This window comes from Borostomias antarcticus, assembly GCF_949987555.1.
Source record: "Borostomias antarcticus genome assembly, chromosome: 1".
Taxonomy (NCBI): Eukaryota; Metazoa; Chordata; class Actinopteri; order Stomiiformes; family Stomiidae; genus Borostomias; species Borostomias antarcticus.
In genome coordinates this window covers 23573628-23594785 of record NC_140234.1, presented here as the reverse complement: position 1 = coordinate 23594785, position 21158 = coordinate 23573628, and the positions used below count along the sequence as shown (strand labels likewise).

General features: G+C 47.0%; 2 protein-coding genes across 3 annotated transcripts; both read left to right on the top strand.

Moving 5' to 3' along the window:
- Positions 1 to 79: 79 nt before the first annotated feature.
- ap4m1 (adaptor related protein complex 4 subunit mu 1) lies at positions 80 to 6017 on the top strand. Its single transcript, XM_084437976.1, has 16 exons — positions 80 to 303; positions 434 to 495; positions 731 to 816; positions 974 to 1080; positions 1233 to 1329; positions 1591 to 1701; positions 2031 to 2111; positions 2557 to 2619; positions 2776 to 2842; positions 3029 to 3082; positions 3619 to 3725; positions 3850 to 3941; positions 4342 to 4386; positions 4480 to 4530; positions 4728 to 4845; positions 5504 to 6017. Exons 2-16 carry the CDS (start codon positions 438 to 440, stop codon positions 5693 to 5695), a joined length of 1329 nt encoding a protein of 442 aa, XP_084294102.1. The 5' UTR covers positions 80 to 303; positions 434 to 437; the 3' UTR covers positions 5696 to 6017.
- A 392-nt stretch (positions 6018 to 6409) lies between these two features.
- LOC311313441 (arrestin red cell) lies at positions 6410 to 20059 on the top strand. 2 transcript variants are annotated; one of them, XM_084443566.1, is made up of 16 exons: positions 6410 to 6605; positions 8566 to 8596; positions 8729 to 8789; positions 9097 to 9141; positions 9405 to 9601; positions 9813 to 9872; positions 12886 to 12953; positions 13242 to 13377; positions 13899 to 13983; positions 14103 to 14175; positions 15659 to 15796; positions 16114 to 16197; positions 16754 to 16777; positions 17821 to 17897; positions 18306 to 18360; positions 18529 to 20059. In XM_084443566.1, the coding sequence occupies exons 1-16, from the start codon at positions 6583 to 6585 to the stop codon at positions 18617 to 18619; spliced, it is 1248 nt and encodes a 415-aa protein (XP_084299692.1). In that variant the 5' UTR covers positions 6410 to 6582; the 3' UTR covers positions 18620 to 20059. The 2 variants fall into 2 exon arrangements, with proteins under 2 accessions (XP_084299692.1, XP_084299693.1); XM_084443567.1 differs by lacking the exon at positions 16754 to 16777.
- Positions 20060 to 21158: the final 1099 nt, after the last annotated feature.

Below are 21158 nucleotides of genomic sequence, written 5' to 3'. Positions count from 1 at the left end.
TCCAAACCTGAAGTAGACGTCGTTTATAAACATTCAGCTAGATGGTTAGCATGTCAGCTAGCTAGCTTTCTGTTGAAAACAGTGGTTTTTTGTTTAATTGGCTAGCGATATTGAGGAATGGCTCCCATACTAAAGAGACGTGCTCCTCTGCGGTAGACTAACCACGAGAGCAAACCACAGTAAGAAAGCAAAGTAGCTAGCTTAGCAGTAGCTAGCTGTATGGTACTGCATTGGCTAACGTGGGGGAAAGGTACCAGATAACGTTTCAAGCTAAGGTTTCATTTGACAACTAGATAACAGCAGGTATGTTAAACCCCAGAATACAACCTATTTGCGGAGCCATATGTAACATTGCATTGCATTTGCATATGTAACATTGCATTTGTTAGAGACTTTTTATGATGTACCCATGGTCCTTTTTGCCCCACCATAGGAATATGATTTCTCAGGTCTTCATATTGTCCTCCAAGGGAGATCACCTCATCTACAAAGACTGTATCCTCTCAACCTCCCTGAGCCTTTAACCTATGAACTGATGATTATACATAACCCGGAGTCAGGGCCTCTTCCTGAGACCACCAGGCAGTTGTGACTTGGGTATTGTAGCCATGCTGTGTGGATGCAGTGAGTCTGTAATATTCAGCCATAGAGTAACCACAGAGCTAAAGTCAACTGTCATTGACAATGCTGATTGTGTGATCATGTGGATGTCCTTAACCTGCCCCGTCAGTCCGCGGTGAGGCAGGAAGTGATGCGGTCAACATTTTCTACGAGATGGTCACTGCACTGACAGGCGACCAGCCTCCGGTGGTCATGGTAAAATTACTGTGTGTGTGTGAGTGTGTTATGTTTCTGAAGTGAATGTGTGCTTACTGGGTCAGACTGAACCGAAGCCACTGTTTTGTTACTGTGGCTTACTGTTGCTGTGTAGGCTACAACAAGTTGATGCATCTCTTCTCTGTTTGCGTTCCAGAGTCAAAAGGAGCTACACTTTGTTCACATCAGGCAGGGAGGACTCTACTGGGTCGCCACGACGACAGCTGATGCTTCCCCGTTCACCATCGTTGAATTCCTTAACAGGTCAGCTTGGGTGCGGCTGTGATGAAGAGTGAAGTCCACCTGTGTGGTGTTCCTGTGCCTATCCCTCCACTCTGTCTTTATCAGTCTCATTATAATCTCAAGGCCTGTGACCTTAATGTTGATTGGAAATGTGTTGTGTGTCCGTGTTCCAGGTTGACAGCCCTGATAAAAGACTATTGTGGCAGTCTGACAGAGAAGTCAGTGAGGATGAACTTTGCCCTCATCTATGAGCTGTTAGACGAAGTGGTGGTGAGTAGCCCTGTTCGCTGCTCTCTCCTCTATCCTGAGGGCATTCTGAAGACCTCGTATCGTTCTTCTGAAGACCTCCTATCATTCTTCTGAAGACTTCGTATCATTCTTCTGTCTGGCAAGATATCCCAGTTCAGATAGTCAGCCTGGATTAGTTAGATTAGTGAGGGGGGATGGGGGTTCTTCTGAGGCCATAGTCTTCCTCCCTGCCCACTCCCTCCCTTCTTCTCTCTCTCCGCCCCCCCATCACCCACCCACCAGGACTATGGTTACATCCAGACAACCTCCACTGACATCCTGAAGAACTTCATCCAAACTGAGGCGGTCAGCTCCAAACCCTTCAGCCTGTTTGACCTCAGTAATGTCGGCCTGGTAGGTCAAAGGTCACCCATACTGGCTTCAAATAACATACCGACTTTATTTTTTCTTACCTCTCTATATTACTTGGTGTGTGCACAGTCTAGGAGCTAACGGACGAACATTTCACTACTTGTGTGTGATGTAGTATGTGACAAATAAACCTGATGGTGACTCTCCAGTCCAGCCAAGTGTAATGCCCCTACTGATGTCCATGTTGCAGGAACATACTAGCACCCAAAAGATTTGAACATGTAACTTTTTATGACTTTCCAGGCTTAAACCTCCTTTATCTGATTCTGACCATCTCACTCTCTCCCATTCCCTCTCCACCTCCTGTCCAGTTTGGGGCAGAGACCCAGCAGAGTAAGGTGGCCCCCAGCGCGGCGGCCACGCGACCCATCATGTCCGGCCGGGGAGAGCAGGTGTGTGTGTGTGTGTGTGTGTGTGTGTGTGTGTCTGACCGTTGTACCGCAACAGTGTGTAAGCAGTAATTAATTTCAGGAGGTCAGTGTTCCCTTGTGTCTCCGTGTCCCTTATCCTGCGTCCCATGTACTGCCCACTGACGTCAAGACAGCAGATTCGCTGCCCGTCATTCGCCACAGGCTCAAAACTCATCTCTTCAAGAAGTACTACCACAATCCTCCTGTTCTATTTTTAAATTGCTAGTCTTGCACTTTGCCTTTGGCATGAGATAATGCTCTCAGTCACTTGTTTTAGAAAGGAGATGCACTTGTGAGTTCTGGCAAGTAGTAGTACATTGGCTTTTCCTACGTTAAATGCAATTATTGTAAGTCACACTCGCTTTAGATAAAAGTATCAGCTAAATGACAGTAATGTAAACCCTCTCTTTTTCTGTTCTGTTTCCAGGGAGGGAAAAACGAGATTTTTGTGGATGTGATTGAAAGGCTGTCCGTGGTCATTGGTTCCAACGTGAGTACCATGGTAACAGAGCTATGAACAGGCGTATCCACATACCAGAGTTTTGAAGAGAATTGATCAGCAGTTCTGCCTCGGGCCTTTGTTCTCTTCCTTCTTCTTCTTCTTCTTCTCTCTCTCTCTCTCTCTCTCCCTCTCTCTCTCTTTTAGGGAGTGCTGATGAGGGCAGAGATTGAAGGGGAGATTAGAGTGAAGTGCTACATGCCCAGCTGCTCTGGTGAATTTTCCTCAAACAAATTCAATGAATTTCAAGCTTGGAAATGCACAAGCCTTAGCCTAATTAGCAGTTCCTTTTCTAAGACCAGATGTTATCTGCCTAAAGTCAATTTTAACATGTAACATTTCAATACCCCCCCCCCCCCACACACACACACACACCTACACCCCCCACCTATCTTCACAGAAATGCGTATTGGACTGAATGAGGAGTTCAGCATCGGGAAGTCTCAGCTCAGAGGTGGGTATGGAGTGTTTTCACATTCCTCCCCAGCCAAGTCAATCCATTAGATGCTGTTGGCTTATTCCTTACTTGGCTGACTAAGATCTCATTATTTGGCGCATTGACTACAGTATAAATCATACCCTGAATACATAGTGAAATATGAGGTAGTGCTGATACACCACACAGTCGCACACTGACTTTGTAGAATAGATAGAATAGAATAGTATGGAAAGTTGATTTTCCATATGTAACAAGTACTATATGTACAGGTACATTTGAATTCTTGTTATCACTTGTCTTTACAATATCTTGTTCCTCATTCCAACTAATCAGTTCCTCATTCCAGTCCTACTGTAGGTACGCAACTAGACATTTAAAGGTTCCCAAACTGTCAGTTTATTCTCTGTAGTCTAGTAGTCTATCAGTATCATCCTCATCTACTCATCCCATCCGATCATGGATGACTGTGTCTGTGTCCGTGATATTAGCAGAGCAATTAAATAACGTTTAATTGAGGCACTATAAGGACGTCTGTTCTCGCCCTCCTCCAGGCTACGGTGCAGCTGTTCGAGTTGACGAATGCAGCTTCCACCAGGCTGTCAAGTTAGACGAGTTTGACACCTACAGAATTCTGAAAGTCTGTCCCAGCCAAGGAGAGGTGTTAATGGAATTCACTTACAGTAAAAGTGCGCGTGTGCACGTACGCTACACGCGCACCTAAATTCTCTCCCTCGCTATCGGGAACATTTTCTCACTTCCCTTGTCGTTGCATTACTGTTCAGCAAACTGTGATGCAATACCAGCTGTGTGACGAGCTGCCCACGCCCCCTCCCTTCCGACTGTTCCCTACCATAGAGAGGGACACCGGAGGCAGGTACACAACCCTCACCGTCCACAATCCTCTGTCTCTACAGAACATTCTAGAGGTCTATACACTCTGTCTGTTTTTATATTGTAAAGCACTTTGAAGCCCACTTGAAAACCCTGCAATGTCCCCTCACAACAGGTCTCAAGGTACATGCTAACATTTAGGGATTGTATCACCTACTGTAATCCTAAACAGAACTGAACAGAACTGGTGCAACTTTAGTTGTTAAATGTGCTATGTAAATAAAGTTGACCTTCACCTTGACCACTCAGAACCCCTTTATAGAACATTATGGGTGCCACTTCCTCCATCTCATGCCACTGACAGTCCTGCAGTCTTTTCAAGTGGGAAGTTGCTTGGGAGTTGTAGTCCCAGGATCAGTAACCCTCTAACCCCCTCCCTGCAGGTTGTTGATGTACCTGAAACTACGCTGTGACCTGCCGCCTAAAAGGTCGGTTCTTCATTGACAGAAAATGCGAATACGTTTTTCTGCTTGGGCTGAAGTGAAATGTTCATGAGTAACGGTGTAATCTTCTGTTTACAGTGCTGCTATCAATGTGTCTGTGACTATACCCATTCCCAAAGGCTCAATAAGGTCAGCGAAGCTTTCTCAGAAAAACCTTTGATCTCTCTCACTACTCTTTCCATGAAACCGACCATGCCTCTCTCTTCAAGTTTAAATTCCCACACCAACTATCGCAAAAAAAAAAATCAGACACAACACTTGCTCTCCCATCCTTCCTTTCTCCCTCCCCCTCTCTCTCCTGTCCCCCCTCGCACCCTGCTCTGCAGTCTCTCCCGGGAGCTGAGTAGTCCGGACCAGAAGGCGGAGCTGCAGCCCAAAAACAAGGCCGTCCTCTGGGAGATCCCCCGATTCACCGGGGGGGCCCAGCTTTCCGCTCTGTTCAAGGTGACTCACAGGGACACACGCGCCTTCTTCCTCTCCGTCTCTCTCTCATTCACAAACACCCCTGCGCCTTCTTCCTCTCCCTCTCTCTCTCTCATTCACAAACACCCCTGCGCCTTCTTCCTCTCCATCTCTGTCTCTCTCTCTCATTCACAAACACCCCTGCGCCTTCTTCCTCTCCCTCTCTGTCTCTCTCTCTCATTCACAAACACCCCTGCTGCTAACGAGTGTAGGTTAGGGTGAGACGTGAAGCCACTGGAGTAACATGACCAGCACCTCTTGATCAACAAGGTTTCATCTATTTCATTGCTTCAGGATTTTTAGTACATTCAGCCCACTTATCTGGCCCCTGGGTGATACTGTTTTTTTGCTTCCCTCTGGAATATGTAGGGGTGGGTCTTATGCTCACCTCCCTTGTTCTCTCTAAAGCGCATTGTGTTGCCTCTGGGTATGAAATGCGCTATACAAATAAAGCTTTAAATGATTAATTGATTCAATCGAACATAGTTAAACATCAGCTCATAGTGCTCAAAGGCTAACCTGAAGAGTGCACTGTGTTTAAACTGCGTAGACATCCTAACAGCTGATAGACAGAAGAGCGTTGCATGAAAGGGTGATTAGGATTCTGATGATCACTCAGTGTCTCTTCCTGTGCTTTCAGTTGGAGGTCCCCGGCCTCAGCTCCGCCTCCATGCTGGAAGTAGGGCCGGTCAGTCTGAGCTTTGAGGTGCCGAAGTACACCTGCACAGGACTGCAAATCAGATTCCTCCGCCTGACACCGATACAGCCGGGGCCGTCTCAGCGCTGGGTCCGTTACGTGACCCATTCGGACTCATACACCATCCGTGTCTGAGTCACAGACACCTGACTTGGGTCTCACACACACACACACACACACACACACACACACGCACTGACTGTCATGTCCTTAGTGACTGAATCATGGACTGGCTGGTCCACTTATGCAGTCCTCCTATTCCAGCTGATGCCCTTGGCTCTCAGTGACTCACCTCAATGTGCAACGCCTGATTGAATGGAAAGAAGAGGTTTTCTTCAAGTAGACCTACTTGTATTTGAACATTTATTTTTAATGAATTCTGTGTAATAGTGATGGAGTGACTGAATGGAAAATATATATAACCAAACGTTCCCTTTGTATGTCCACACATTGTAAATTCAAGGGGTATGTTGCAGAGTAAAATACTGTACCAAAGAGTACAGTTTTAAGTTGGAGGCGTTTGCATGTCTCCTTACTGTTGCAGTAGTCGTACTCCATTGGGAACATTTTTGTGGGTCATTTTAATTCTACTATCTCATTTCGACTAGGTTTGAATCCCCCGAATTGTGACTGCAGATGCGATGATGTGATGTCCACTCTACTTGTGTAAAAAATAATAATAAGCAAACTGATAAGTCATATGCCATCCTGTTATTCCAGCTAATTGTTGTGCGATGCGCTTGGCGAAGCTATTGCGCAACGCTGCAGCACTAGTGTCAAGAGAGAGCGCATCACAGGGACGTCTCATGGCTCGTCCTGCATTGGGTCCTGCCTCCGCGGAAGCAAAAAGCACGGAAGACGAAACGGCAGCGCCAGAGAGCAGATTAGCTTGCTAAATTGCAAGGAGAGCTAGTTAGATCTGGATTAAAGACATAACCGCGAACATAGATAAAAAGCGGAAGTAAGTTAGATAGCTACCGCTCTCTCTGTTGCGACCATTCTATCGACAGCCTGCCGAGGAGATGGGGGACAAGGCGGGCACCAGGTAACGTCTCAGGGTGGTCGCTCGGAGCTAGGCAGCCAGGTAGCTAGCCTATCGGCTAGTACTAAGGCTGCATGCATGGGAGGTTACTGTAGTACAGTTTAGCCCTTTTTCTTTGCACCGCAGAGAGAAAATGATACATTCTAGCTAGCTAGAAGAAGATGCGATGCTTGCTTGCTTGATAATAGCGTGAGAGATTGCTAGTTAGCTATCGATATCAGATAATGTTAGTAGAGATCACATCAGCGATGCAACGAGCTAACTGGGTGGGGTGATGTGCCAGCTAATTACTAAGCTAGACCGCAAGGCATCTTACTTCAAATGTGCAAAACGTTGTCTTCCTACTTTGCGATTGTTTAATATAACGTTACAGCTAGATAACGTTAGCACCTAACTGTTGTTGTTAGCTAATATGCTAACTAGCTGTTAGGTTGGGTAAACTAGCGCTTAAGCCCAGAATGGGGACCGCACTGCTTTGAGGGCAAAACCCTTGACCAAAGCTTTCGATTTGACTTCCCTGCGAATGCTAACGTGACCATTTTCACGGGGCTGTAATTAGCGCGACTATTCGCGTCTGACTCAATTGGTTCCCATTAATGACGCACATTTGACGTATTTGCGCTTCGTCGCCCAGTGGGGCTTCTTCACGCGCCACGGCGCATTCATGCATATGTAAACAAACAAGCAAGCCTCCTGTCGGCGCACTGTCTGCTAAGCAATTGAAATCTTGTGCCGCATATTCGCTATGTAGCTCACTGTGGTCCAGGTCGGTTTACAAGGCATACAGTAGTCCCTGTAGTCCACGTCTGTTTACAAGGCATGCAGCCCTCATACCCGCCTGCACGGGCTGACCCTCGGCTCGTTGTGGCCATGCTATTAATGCATTTCCAAGTGTCTGTAGTTTGCACTGAACAATGTTGTGTGCACTACCATGTGCTATAAATACCCATACCATGCATAGTATGTTGTTGCTAAAGAGAGATCATTCTCGCTACCGTCTAAAATATTATGTATGGGGCCCCTGTCAGCGGAAACACTAATATTGTTGGCCATAGAAGGTGGGGGCTGGTGAAGACTGCTTCCCATGGAATGGTATCTTCGAAGTGTTATGGTTATTTAGGACTGATAAGAGATTAAGGCCGGCTGGCCTCTCTCTGGTATGTTGGTGGTCAAGGTTCTGTGTCTTGCTACACGGTTGTGGCGTCATTGAGGCCCGGGCTGAGAAGTGAGAACGTGTGTGTGTGGTGTGTGTGTGTGTGTGTGGGTCTTCGGGATGATGGAGTTGAGGTATGAAATGTAGCACCACCTTGTAAATGAAGAGACAGCCCAGGTCTAGGCCAAAGAGATCCAACGTGCAGAACAAGACACCTCGATGTTCCTCCAAAGAATAGATTACTTTGCCGGTGTGACTCTTCCTCTCTCATACAGACATACTGACACACTCCCATCAGACCTGGATGTTACTGTAACTGGCTCAACAGCCTCAACGAGTAACCGTGGGGACAAAAACATGCACACTCACACAGGCACTGAGATGTTCTATTTATGATTAAACCACATTCTATGCATTTCTCAATGTGTCGAGAACATGACTAACCCTCAACTTCCTTGTGCTTGCTTTGATACCGAATCTTTGGGGAAACAAGTTGTCTTTGTCACGTCAGTCACTTTTTTCTTCTTTTTTTTTTACATAGACAGTAACAGGAAGTGATTGATATTTAGGAAGTGGCTGTGCGTGAGGGTTTCCTGTCCAGATGCAGGATGCTGGGTGGGCTCTGCCCACACCTCTGGGAAAGTTGGTCAAAGTGGACAAAGAGAGGTGTGACGATCACACTTAAAACTGCATACTCTGCAATCTGAGACACTAATCTCTTTTTCTCTCTCTCTTTCTCTCTCTCTCTCTCTCTTTCTCTCTCTCTCTCTCTCTCTCTCTCTCTCTCTCTCTCTCTCGATCCTTTCACAGAGTTTTCAAGAAGTCAAGCCCCAACTGCAAGGTAACGCCATGCTTCATTTCTGGTTAGCAGGCCTGGTTTTGGTTAAAGCCAGACCTATATGATGATCTCACACATATCGTATCACTAGATCTATCCCTTTATCCCCCCTTCCTCATCTCTCCCTCCTTACAGGTCACCGTCTACCTGGGAAAGAGAGACTTTGTTGACCACCTTGACCAGGTCGATTCAGTAGGTAGGTACTGTACTAGATGGAAATATTATGTTTTCTGGCTGGGGTATTGGAAGCTGGAACAGTAGGGTTCTCTCTCTCTCTCTCTCTCTCTCTCTCTCTCTCTCTCTCTCTCTCTCTCTCTCTCTCTCTCTCACACACACACACTATTCAATTCAATTCATAGATCTTTATTGGCATGGGAAACATATGTTTACATTGCCAAAGCAAACATCACAAAAAATAATAAATAAATGTCAAATGTTAAGCTCTCTACTGTAATGCCCACTATGTCATCAATAATTAATCTTCAGCCTTTCTTTCCCGTCAGATGGCGTGATCCTGGTTGATCCTGAATATCTGAAAGACAGGAAAGGTACAATGATAAGGCTTTCAGATGGGACAGCGTTTGTTTATCTTTCGCATAGCTCATTTTCAGGACCATTGCTGTGTTTGGAATGCCCGTGTGGGTGTTCACCTCATACTGACTCTCACATATCATCCTGTTCCTCCTTCCTCCTCCTCCCCCTTCCTCTTCCCTCTCCTCCCCCTCCTCCTCCTCCTCCTCCTCCTCTCCAACGTCCTCCTACCGATCCCCCCTCTTCTGTTCCCTCCTCTTTCCTCCTCCTCTCTCTCCAGTCTTCGTCACCCTGACGTGCGCGTTCCGGTACGGCCGCGAGGACCTGGACGTCCTGGGCCTGTCCTTCCGGAAGGATCTCTACATCTCCACCTTCCAGGCCTTCCCCCCCATCGCCGAGGAACGCAAACCCAACAGCCGCCTGCAGGATAGGCTGCTGAAGAAACTGGGCCAGCACGCACACCCCTTCTACTTCACTGTGAGTGGAAAACACACACGCGCGCACGCAAGCACCTACTTGACTTTGCAACTGCATGGTAATGACATAACACGGACGCACACGCAAGCACACACACCAGTGTTGGATACACACACATACACCATAAATGTAGCACTATGAGTAGGCCATAAAGCCTTCCATGCTATTGTGATGGATGCTGGACATATGGTGCTGTATATCTGTCGTCTAGATTCCCCAGAACCTGCCCTGCTCAGTCACTCTACAGCCAGGACCAGAGGACACGGGGAAGGTGAGCAGGACACACACACACACACGCATATACACAATTTAGCATTTTCATATCCTTGTGGGACCCCCTAAACCTAACCATAGCCATAAAATGCAAACCTTACCCTTAAACCTAACCTTAATCTTAACCCTAACCCTATAACCCCAGAAAATACCTAAGCCTAACCATAAACACAACCTTTGACCCCTAACTGTAATTGTAAGCCAAGCCCTGAATTCTAACCTTTAACCCCCCCCCCCCCACACACACACACGGCTCTTATTCTTGCTTAGTAATTCTGAAACCAGCAACAGAACCTGCAGAGGTTGAGCCCTGTTGAAAACACAACCGGGAAGCCTGCCATACCTGCAGACATGAAAATGTCTATCTTATGCTGTGTAAACCCGGCACGGCGAGTTTACATAGAAAATCAATACAATTTGCGCAAACTGGGCGGCGGGCGGTGCAAATCAGGCGAACCCGGCGGCACGGTGGCCAGGATTCGCCACCCGGCAACATTTGCAAAAGTTCAATTTTTTGAACTTTCTGCGGTGGATTCGCGCTGCAACCCATTGGATCCTGCGGCGAGATTGGGGCGAACTGGGCGGTGCAAATTTTCTCGCTGCGCCCAGCGTGAACACAACATTACTCATGTTCCAGGCTCCTCCCACTCTGACCCCTCCACTATTAGTTGAGTTTGAGTTTATTAGGTGGGCTAGCTTGTAGAAGCTAGCCCAACTTGTGATATTCCCACTATTTCTTTCTTTATTATTATTATGTAACTAATGGCGCTCCACTGTAGCGTTACGTGTAAAGCTAATACGTGTGATTGCTTTAGAGCATTCACACCATTGTTATCCAGTACTTTTATTATTTTTCTTCTTCCTTACGTTATTTAGCTCTCTGTAACTCCTTCATACTTTGAGCTACAGAAACCATTCAAATATCAAAATGTTCAGCTTTTTAAGGACATCACTGCTACTTTCTATCAGCATTTGTATATATGTTATGCTTTTCAAAATATGAAAATATCAATGGGGGGATTTTGACACCTTCTTTAACCTTCAACATACTTTGAGCTACAGAAACCTTTCAAATATCAAAATGTTCAGTTCTTTAAGCACTTTATGGGAGTAGTCCCAGCACACCAAAATCAAGAAGGACACCAAAATCAACCCGCCGATCTCCACTGCACAAGTAGAATAGTGGTGAGAGCATTGGACTCCCACCCAGGAGACCGGGGTTCAAGACCCGGTGGGGATGACTTTATGGGACTATACCCCAAACCTCCACATGTTCATCCTTTCACTCCACATGGTCTTCACCGGTGGGGGCGGGTAGGTGGCCCGGAGAGAGGTACACTGTCCCCGACCGGCTCTGACCTGAGGAGGCGGAGTCACACCACCACGCCACTATCCACACCACGGGCCCCACAACTTAGGCCCTGAGTGGGCTAGAGACACACGGTCTTCACCTGTGGGTGCATGGAGATTGCCCAGAGGTCACTGCACTGCCTCCGACCCACTGTGATCTGAGGGGGCGGAGTCTCGCCACCATGCCACTATCTACGCCACGTGCCCCACAACTTGGCCCCTGAGTGGGCTAGAGACACACGTTTTTCACCAGTGGGGACAGGTAGGTGGCCCAGAGAGGGGTACACTGTCCCTGACTGGCTCTGACCTGAGGGGGCGGAGTCTCACCACCACGCCACTGTCCACGCCACGGACCTCACAACTCAGCCCCTGAGTGGGCTAGAGACACACAGTTTTCGCCGGTGGGTGCATGGAGATTGCCCGGTCCGTAGTAGTATTAGCAGTAGCTGCTACATACAGGTGCAGCAGCTAGCCCACCTCACATTTTCTCCAGGAAATGTGCTTTCTAGTTTAATTTCAGGTGCAATAGTCAAGATTTTTTGCAATGGTCAAGATCATTTAAGTGAGGACTTGTGTGGGAGGAGGCGGTATGTTGAGATCACGCCTCCTGGTGGGACCCCAGATGTGACATCTGTCCAAGGACTGTTAAGTGCCATTTGCCCTCGGCCTTCTTCCAGTCATGTAGCTGTCTAGGGCACAGCTCTATTTTGACCAGATCGGTGTGTGGGTGGCTGTGTTGCGCAATACCTGCTCCGAAAGCGAGGGACAGACAGAGAGATGTCTCTTCTGATTTAGGAATAGCGAAAAGGCTTCTTAGACTAATATCTTAACCTTATTGCAAGTTAGAAACAGGGTTGGAGTGATAAAAGGTGCAAGATAACGTTTGTATAGTGTAGCCTAAATTAAGGGTTAGGGGTTAGGTTTAGAGTTAGCTAATGTTAGCTTACATTACAACATTAGCCTCCTGGAAGCCTGCATCGTAAGTTAGCTTTGAGTGCTTCACTGAACCAAATCTGTGTAGGTTGACAGGCCTAACCTAGCGACTAGCTTGCTGTTTAGCTAGCATAGTTAGAATCCAATATTACACATGGCTGGTTTGTAGCTACTTGGCTATTGATATTCCGGGCCTGATTGTGGTAGTTGAAAATTGCAGTATTATTACAAGTACTCATATCGATACTCTGTATCGGCAAGTACACAAAGTACGTGTCACAGTACTCGTACTTGGTCTGGAAAAAAATGGTATTGTCCCATCCTAGGTGTATCTTTCCTGTAATTTTCCAAATCGTGGCGTTAATGAGATGGGACACCAATCTTTGGGAGGTGCTGGGGTTTTACATTGTAGGTATGGGACACATATGTACATGTATGAAAAGAAAAATGCCCCACCATATCCCTTAATCATTACCCACCCCCCCCCCTCCCCATCTCCTAACTCTGACATCATGCACAGTATGTGTGTATGATTTAGCACTGTGACTGCTGTCACCGGCTCTATCGGTTGGTTCACGTACTGTAGACAAATGTACTTGTTACTGAGTTGCTTTAGATAAAAGCGTCTGCTAAATGACTAAAATGTAACCGTTCTGTTTTCTTTTCTTTTAATTTAACACTTGTCTCTTGTTCTCTCGTGTGTGTTGGCCCTCTCCAACTCTGCCCAGGCATGTGGGGTGGACTTCGAGATCAGAGCCTTCTGTGCCAAAACTATAGAGGAGAAGATTCATAAACGGTAATGGCACCTTTGTGACACCACACTGTGCGTGTGTGCGAAGAGCGTGTTGATATATAATTAAATCATCATCCACTCATTTGACCTGCACATGACTGTGTGTGTGTGTGTGTGTGTGTGTGTGTGTGTGTGTGTGAAGAGCGTGTTGATATCATAATTCACTCATCTGACATGCACATGACTATGAATGTGTGTTTGTGTATGTGTGTGTTTGTGTTTGTGTATATGTGTGTGTGTGTGTGTGTGTGTGTGTGTGTGTGTGTGTGGGCTGTGTGCTTTGTGCTCCAGGAATTCCGTGCGCCTGGTGATCCGTAAGGTCCAGTATGCTCCGGAGAAGCCCGGCCCTCAGCCCATGGTGGAGACCACGCGCAGCTTCCTCATGTCCGACCGCTCGCTACACCTCGAGGCCTCACTGGACAAGGAGGTGCCCATGCGCACAGCACCCATCTCCCATGCTTATGTGTAACCAGGGGCTAGGGCTGGGTTTAAAAAATCGATGAATCGATTCTGAATCGATTCATGAATCCCAAAATCGATCTTTAATTTAATGAATAAATGAAGGAATGAATAGATTCATTCATTCATTTTTGGAAATCAGTATCGATACCCAGCCCTAGTATTGATGTGTTGCATAACTTGGCAGTCATGTAATTAAGGTTACAGCAAAAAAAAATACAGGTTTTAGTAACTAACCGAATCGATATTGAATCGAATCAAATCGAATAGAATCGTGATAATCGATTCTGAACCTTGTGAATCGGAATCGAATCGATTCTTGAAATTCGAATCGATACACAGCCCTACCAGGGGCCTGCTGGGACCAAAAAACAGCCCTGGAGTCTGACCCAGCCGCCTCTGTATATATAATGATATATTTTCATCACTATAAAAGTGTGTGTGTCGCTCGTGCGACTTTGTTGACTGAGGTCCATGTTTGCTCCCCAGCTGTATTACCACGGGGAACCCATCAGTGTGAACGTCCACGTCACCAACAACTCCACCAAGACTGTCAAAAGAGTCAAAATATCAGGTAGAAGTCCCCTCCGAGTTGTCTATCCAATGTGTGGGTGTGTGTGTTGGTGGGGGGTTGTTTGTGTGTATGTGTACACAAGTTTAGTAACTTCTACTCCCCCCCCTCTCCCCCTCCAGTGCGTCAGTATGCAGATATCTGTCTCTTCAGTACAGCTCAATACAAGTGTCCTGTGGCCCACGTGGAGGCAGAGTGAGTCTTCATCTCTACTACTACCTTTTCTATCTCTCTCTCTCTTCCTCCCTTCCACTCTCCTTCCTCCTCTCTTTCCCCATCACCCACTCTGCTCTACCTCACACAGATCCCTCTTATCTTACTGACATAAGATCTGCCCTACCATCAATATCTGCCCCCTGCCTGCAACCATGATCAGGAGTATGGACATGTATTCCTGTCCCTCCCCCTTGCTCACAGTTGGCACGGCAACTCGTGTATTATTTATTCATAGGGATCTCCAGTAATTGACGCATAGGGACTCCAGGTCTTCTTTCCTGCAGGCTTCATTGATTCATTAACCTTTATTTAACCAGGTTTAGACCCACTGACATTAAAATGTCTTTTTCATGAGCGACCTGGCCAAGAATGGCAGCAGTACAAACGGTTTCAAATAAACACATTTGCATAACACTAGGTAGGTTCTTGGCGAGCCTAGATTGTACAAACATGTCTAGGGTGTAGAACAGTTTTTAGAAAGTAAGTTGTTAGGCCTAAACACTGCAAACAAATAAAACCCCTTTCTGCAGGCGAAAATTTCGGATATAATATTTTACTAGTCCTTGGACAGGGATCTCCGGTTGTACCCATGTTTTGATTTAACGAACGGCGTCTCGCAATTAACACAGCAGGAATCAGCTGAACATGTTGGCTGCGCCATCTTCCACCTGTACCTGCTTTGCGTGACGAGCTTTAAACATGTGCTGCTGCTGCATTCACAGATTGGTGGGGCAGCACTGTGACGTATCGCACAGAGCGCGCGCTATTTCGGGTAGAACGCAGAAGAAGAAGAAAAAGAACCTAAACGAGTGAAAAATAGGCTATAACAGTGGTTATTTCACCTATAAACGACCCAACAAGGCCCCGATATGACAAAAGACATCTACAGGAATGCATGGTGAGCGTCAGATTTGAAATGTGCCGTTTGGAATAGTCCGACCTTTTCTATATCCTTATATACGTGACCCCGGATTAGAGGAGCGACAGCGTATCTCTGGGGTCACATCGGGGCTAGGTTTGAACAGGAGTTGGAGACTAAATCCAAGAAGTAGTCAGATTTAGCTTTCCTCACAGCTGTTGTACATTTATTTCTGAGTTGTATAAAAGAAAGCCAGTCTTGGGTATCCCCTGTGCGTCTGGCAAGGAACCACAATTCCTATCATTAAACAAGTTAGATGGCTCACTTGTGAACCATGGTGCAACTCTATCTTTAATCCTAGTCCGTTTAAAAGGGGCATGTTTATCTACAAAGTAATTGAATGTTTTTACAAAGGAGTCGAGGGCAACTTGCACGTTATTAGACTCAACCGAGCATAGACTATTAGTCAGAGTAGTCGTCCACTCTTGTATGTGGTCTCGGTGACTCCGGCCCATTCCAGCCTGTTGTCCAGGTGCGCTCCTTAATACTTGGGTGTTCTTAAATGTGCTAACGAGTGTGTATGTTCCTTCGTGGTGTCCTCAGTGACCAGGTGTCCTCCAGCTCAACGTTCTGTAAGGTGTACACGCTCACCCCTACGCTAGACAAGAACCGCGAGAAGAGAGGCCTGGCATTGGACGGCAAGCTAAAGCACGAGGACACCAACCTGGCCTCCTCCACCATGTGAGATATCACACACACACACACAAAAACACAAACGCACACACACACACAAACGCACATGCACGCACACACACACACAAGGGGGGATGAGAGAAAGAGAGATTCTGCGTGTGTGTGTGTGTGTGTGTGTGTGTGTGTGTGTATGTGTGTAGAGCATGCTTGAAAGTCAATGTGATATATTTCAATTGATTGTGACAGCGACGTGTGTGTGTGTGTGTGTGTGTGTGTGTGTCTGTGTGTGTCTGTGTGTGTCTGTGTGTGTGTGTGTGTGTGTGTGTGTGTGTGTGTGTGTGTGTGTGTGTGTGTGTGTGTTGCAGTGTCAAGGATATAACCAACAAGGAAGTCTTAGGAATCCTGGTGTCTTACCGGGTCAAGGTCAAACTGGTGGTGTCTCGTGGCGGGTGAGTCCCATAAAACACTGGGGGTGATCTGAGTGGGCATGGCTCTCTCTCTCACACACACACTCTCACACACACACACACGCGCGGCTAGAGCCGTGTCACAGACACCCACACACATACTATGCACGTCACGTTTCTATAATAAACACACTCGACTGTCCCAACCTGTTAACACGCCTATGTTCGGGTCACGAAACATTGAGCCACACATACCAGCTGGTATGTAAACTGTCATGGCACCTCTCCCATTGGCTCAGACTCTCACCGCCCCCCCCCCCCCCCCCCCCTCTCTCTCTCTCTCTGCCCCTCCCACCCCCACGCTTGGCCCCTCCTCCCTCTTGGTTACGGTTGTCTTGGGTTTTAAGTCCTCTCCTCGTTTCATTCTCCCTCTCCTGTGGCTTTGTGTTTCTCCCTCTCCCTCTCTCTCTGTCTCTCTCTGTCTCTCTCTCTCTCTCTGTCCTCCTGTGTTTGTCCCTGCGTCTGTCTCTCTGTTTGTCCGTCCGTCCGTCCGTCTGTCCCCCCATCCGTGCGTCTGCTCCCCCGTGGGTCTCCTCAGGCTGCTGAGTGGCGTGTTGGAGAGGTAATATGACATCCAGCCGCCATCTGCGTGTGTGTGTGTGTGTGTGGGATGGGGGGGGATCTGCAGTCTTGTCAACTACCTTGTGTGGAGATCGCACACTCCAGGCGTGTGCCTTTTGTGTGTGTGTGCGTGTGTGTGTGCGCGTGTGTGTGTGCGTGACAACCCAGCTGCTTCATAGAGCCAACTGCAGCCTGCCTGTCAGTCTGTCCTATGCTGGGTAGGTGGGTGCTCTGATTGGTGGGGGCGGAGGAAGGAAGGGGATTGGCTGTAGCCTTCCAGGGAGACTGATTGAGCAGTTGCATGCAGTGTTACAGAGCTGTCAAAAGGGATGCCTGATTGATAATGAGGGAATTGAATATTGACTACGATCTCTATTAAAACTCAGATACTGATATTAAAGCTATAGTAAGGTACATCCTGGTGGCAGTACCGATGAGCTCCCATTGGCTGAAATCGGTGACCAACGACACTGACAGGCTGTTTTTAAAAAGAGATCTTATCACCTTTCACTGTTCAACATTCACTCTCGACACCGATTATCGTGTTGTGTTCAGCAGGGCACAGCCATGCGATGTGTCACTGTGCATACCTGGGTCAAATACTATTTGCGAATAATCTCAAATATGGGATAAATTTATCGTTCCAGTGATTTCAGCGAAAATCAAATGCACCTCAATTGCTTTCAAGGGAATTGATCAGTGTTATTGACCCAGGTCTGTGACGGTCAATTATATGTTTTAAATGAACTTCTAGCCTTCAAGCCTAATGGACCGAGCTTCACTGTCACATTGCTGACCGCTCACCGCTGACCTAAAAGAAGAAAAAGAAACTGGGTTCAGTCTGCCCTTCTGAACACAGCCCTGGACTTTCCATCCGATGTCCTGATTTACAGATGTCTAGGTCCAGCCCTAATCAGTAGTCGGGAACCCTGCCCATTTTCAATTGAGTCTCATATCAAGTCTGTTATCGTGTAATTGATGAGCCGTCGTGCTGTTTCGTATCGGGACCATGATGATGTCTCTCCGTTGTGTCTGTCTACGCAGGGACGTCTCTGTGGAGCTGCCCTTCGTCCTCATGCACCCCAAGCCCACGGATCCGCCCACATCCCGACCAGAGTCAGGTAACAGGCTGACCCTTCGCATGACCCCGCGATATCATAGACGGGCAACACCCCTGTCCCAGCGATACAGGCAACAGATGCAGTAACATATGATCATTTTCTACTGTTGTTCCTGAAGCGCGTACTTCCACAACATGGATTTCAAAGCATAGGATTGGTGTAAGCATAATGGTTTATCCTCACGGCCATGCTGTTGAATCCTATCCGGGACAGTGTGCAGTCTTCGCACACATTAGAGAACAGTTTCTGTAACCGTGACCATCGGTTCCTCACATTCTCAAGACTCTGGCATCGCTCTCTCTGCCTCCTTCGTTATCATGCGCGGGGTTGCCATGGAGACGCCGGGCCATCGCGTTACCGTGGAAACACGGCGCTGACGTGTGTCTTGTGTGCGTGTGTCTCCTACAGCTGTGCCTGACTTGGACCCTCCCATTGACACCAACCTGATAGAATTTGAAACAAAGTGAGTATTCAGCGTGTTGTTTGAGATGCTTCAAGCCGTCTCTGTCCAGTTAGAATCGACACGTTTATCTTTCTGCTGCAGCACTTCCACCTCGATCTCCTTGATTCCTCTCCCTCACTGTCTCCTTGATTCCTCTCCCTCATTGTCTCCTTGATTCCTCTCCTGCAGTAACGTGTCCCAGGATGATGACTTTGTGTTCGAGGACTTCGCCCGCTTGCGGCTCAAAGGAGCGGTGGATGACAAAGATGAGGACTGCTAGAGCTCACTCACAACTCTTACATACACATGCGCTCACACACAGGCACGCGCACACACACACACACACACACACACACACTCGGGGATGAAGGCATGTTGAGAAACCTGGAGTAGGGGTCTACTGAAGAGCTCTCAGTGCTGTATTCTGTTGTCTTGCTTCAACCATGTCTCCTGCTCCGAGATGTCCTCTGTCTACTCGCCGCCTGCCTGTCTCACATGCCGGTATGTCCGGGTCCGAGGACAGACGGGAGCGACCACAACCGTAACACAACCTCGCCCACCAACCAACGGCATGTCAGTGTTGATGTAATGTGCTTTAGTGTCGCTCAGAGATCTGGCCATGTCACATTGGGGCTGCTGTTTGGAGAGGGAGAATGTGGTGTGGGAGGGGAGTAGACTGAATTTTTCTGAGAGATTTTAAATGTTTTTCAAAAGCTGAAAAGAAATTGTGCCAGGGAAGGGATTTTTTTGTTCACATGGACTTTATATTTGACGGTTTCTACAAATATTGATCATGTCACCTCAACGTTGAGAGAAATTAGTAACAAAATAAAACGCACTGGTTATCATGAAGTAAAGCCCAGCTACATGGGTGTTAAAACACCTCAGCTATCCTGGAACTTCTGCTACTCTGGAGCCTAAGACAAATCATAAGCCTTTCCCCTAATGCACAGGACACGAATCTGAATGGATTTGAGTGGTTTAGCTACTGTACACGGTTAAATCTCCAACTTGCTCTCTGGGATGACTAGGATTGCTCTCATATTGCATACGCCTGTCAAATCCACTGTGTCCACAGTTAAGGGCCTTGGGGGGGGGGGGGGGGTGGGTATGGATAGAGAGTTGAGTTGATTTGAGACATGAATCACTGACCCGCCCTCCCATATTCAACATCACATTTATATAAGAATTTGCCAGATTATACACCACATATAAACCTGCACCCTCCTGAATCCTCCCTGTCGCTTAAATACTGTCAGCATTTCCTCTCTGAAGTCACTCTTAAGAGCATGGGTATTCTAATTGGTTCATTTCACTATTGAGGCAGATTGCAGCCACTCAGACCATCCATCAGGGAGACGGAAGAACCAATGGAGCATGCTTTTGGGCGGTGCTGTGAACTATGAATTATCATGACCTGTGATCCTGTTCTATAATTTTTTCTTTGTGCATTTATGGGGTACCTGTATTAAGCAACTCTGCTAAGTGTGAATATTTGAAAGTGCCACCACTGAGCTGTACGGCGCCATCATGTCGACTGGCATTGTTACCATGACGATCTTGATGGGACGTAACGGGACAGAAAAAAAACAAACTATTATGAATATTATTACTACTACTGTATCATCATTACGACCATGATTATTCTCGTAATCATTAAAGAAAATATTGTTTGCCATTTAATTTTTTTATTTCAAGATTTGTATTTTCTTTTTTTAATAAAGGCAAAATGAACTAACCTAAACTCTCTGGAGTTTTTTCTGTTTCTTTTGTATGAAAAGAAAGTATATGGTGACTGTTCCATGAAGGGTTGCTGTTGTAGCACACCGTTGCATTTATAGCCGTACAAAAGACCAATTAAGTTCTTTATAATGATGGCCTCTTGAGGGGCAAGCAGGGTCCTCAAGTCAAAAACAATGAACGTCAGATTTTTATTTTATTCAACTCAATAATTCATCATGTTAAAATAATTATCTCAATCAGATATGTGTATATACATCAAAATCTAAATGTTAAAACTGCAGAATTAAGTGGTTGTTGCTCCCATAGGAACTGAGTGTTTCAGCAGAGGAGGGTTTAAGATGAAGTAGACCCTGTTGAAATGTAGCCCTCTGTAACTCCGGCAACCGTGGACCTTAACTTCTATTGGGAGCCGAACACTGTGAGCCTGTTGCCACCACTGTGGGTTCTGTCTTCATAGACGGTCCATCCCCTGGAAGACAAGACCACAAGGTGGAGGTGTTATAGGTGTTATAGGAGTGTAGAAGGATGTACCTTAGTTGTGGTACCTGTATTTATGGATCATGCAGGATGTACGTTCTAGGTATGACAGTCACCATGATTACTGCCTCTATATTGATAATACAGAGCGAATATCAGGGTAACCTATGATCCACAGTGATCAGTGGTAGCCATCTGTCTGCTACATACTGCACTGTAGATCTGGGTCAATTACTATTTGCAAATACTGTCAAATACTGATTTGGGTGGCAAAGACTTTGACCCCATCAAAACGGATGTGACGGACTCAACGAGTGGTCATTAAGGAGAATGATCCCCATGTGTGTCTTGCTCTGGTTGGCTGGCTGGTTCTGTTTCACCAGCACCGGTGCAGTTAGGAGGCGACCCGGTCCGCTTCACCATCTCTCTGCGGTGTCGCCGGTCCAGTCGGCGGGTCAAGCGATGCCACCTGGAGAGGACGAGAAACAATCCGTCCATGATCGCGGTCTCGGGGGGAACAGCGCAGCAGCTGTTGAAAGGACATACGGGCGTGTGGGGGCGTCACCTCTCCTGCAGGTCGTTGTGCGTGTTCACCCTCT

Coding starts and splice junctions, on each gene's coding strand:
- LOC311313441 (XM_084443566.1), top strand. CDS start 6,583: ATGGGGGACAAGGCGGGCACCAG. Junction 9,142..9,404: donor ATATCTGAAAGACAGGAAAG/GTACAATGATAA, acceptor CTCTCTCTCCAG/TCTTCGTCACCCTGACGTGC. Junction 18,361..18,528: donor CTGATAGAATTTGAAACAAA/GTGAGTATTCAG, acceptor CCTCTCCTGCAG/TAACGTGTCCCAGGATGATG.
- ap4m1 (XM_084437976.1), top strand. CDS start 438: ATGATTTCTCAGGTCTTCATATTGTCCTCCAAGGGAGATCACCTCATC. Junction 2,112..2,556: donor TGTCCGGCCGGGGAGAGCAG/GTGTGTGTGTGT, acceptor TTCTGTTTCCAG/GGAGGGAAAAACGAGATTTT. Junction 2,620..2,775: donor CCGTGGTCATTGGTTCCAAC/GTGAGTACCATG, acceptor TCTCTCTTTTAG/GGAGTGCTGATGAGGGCAGA.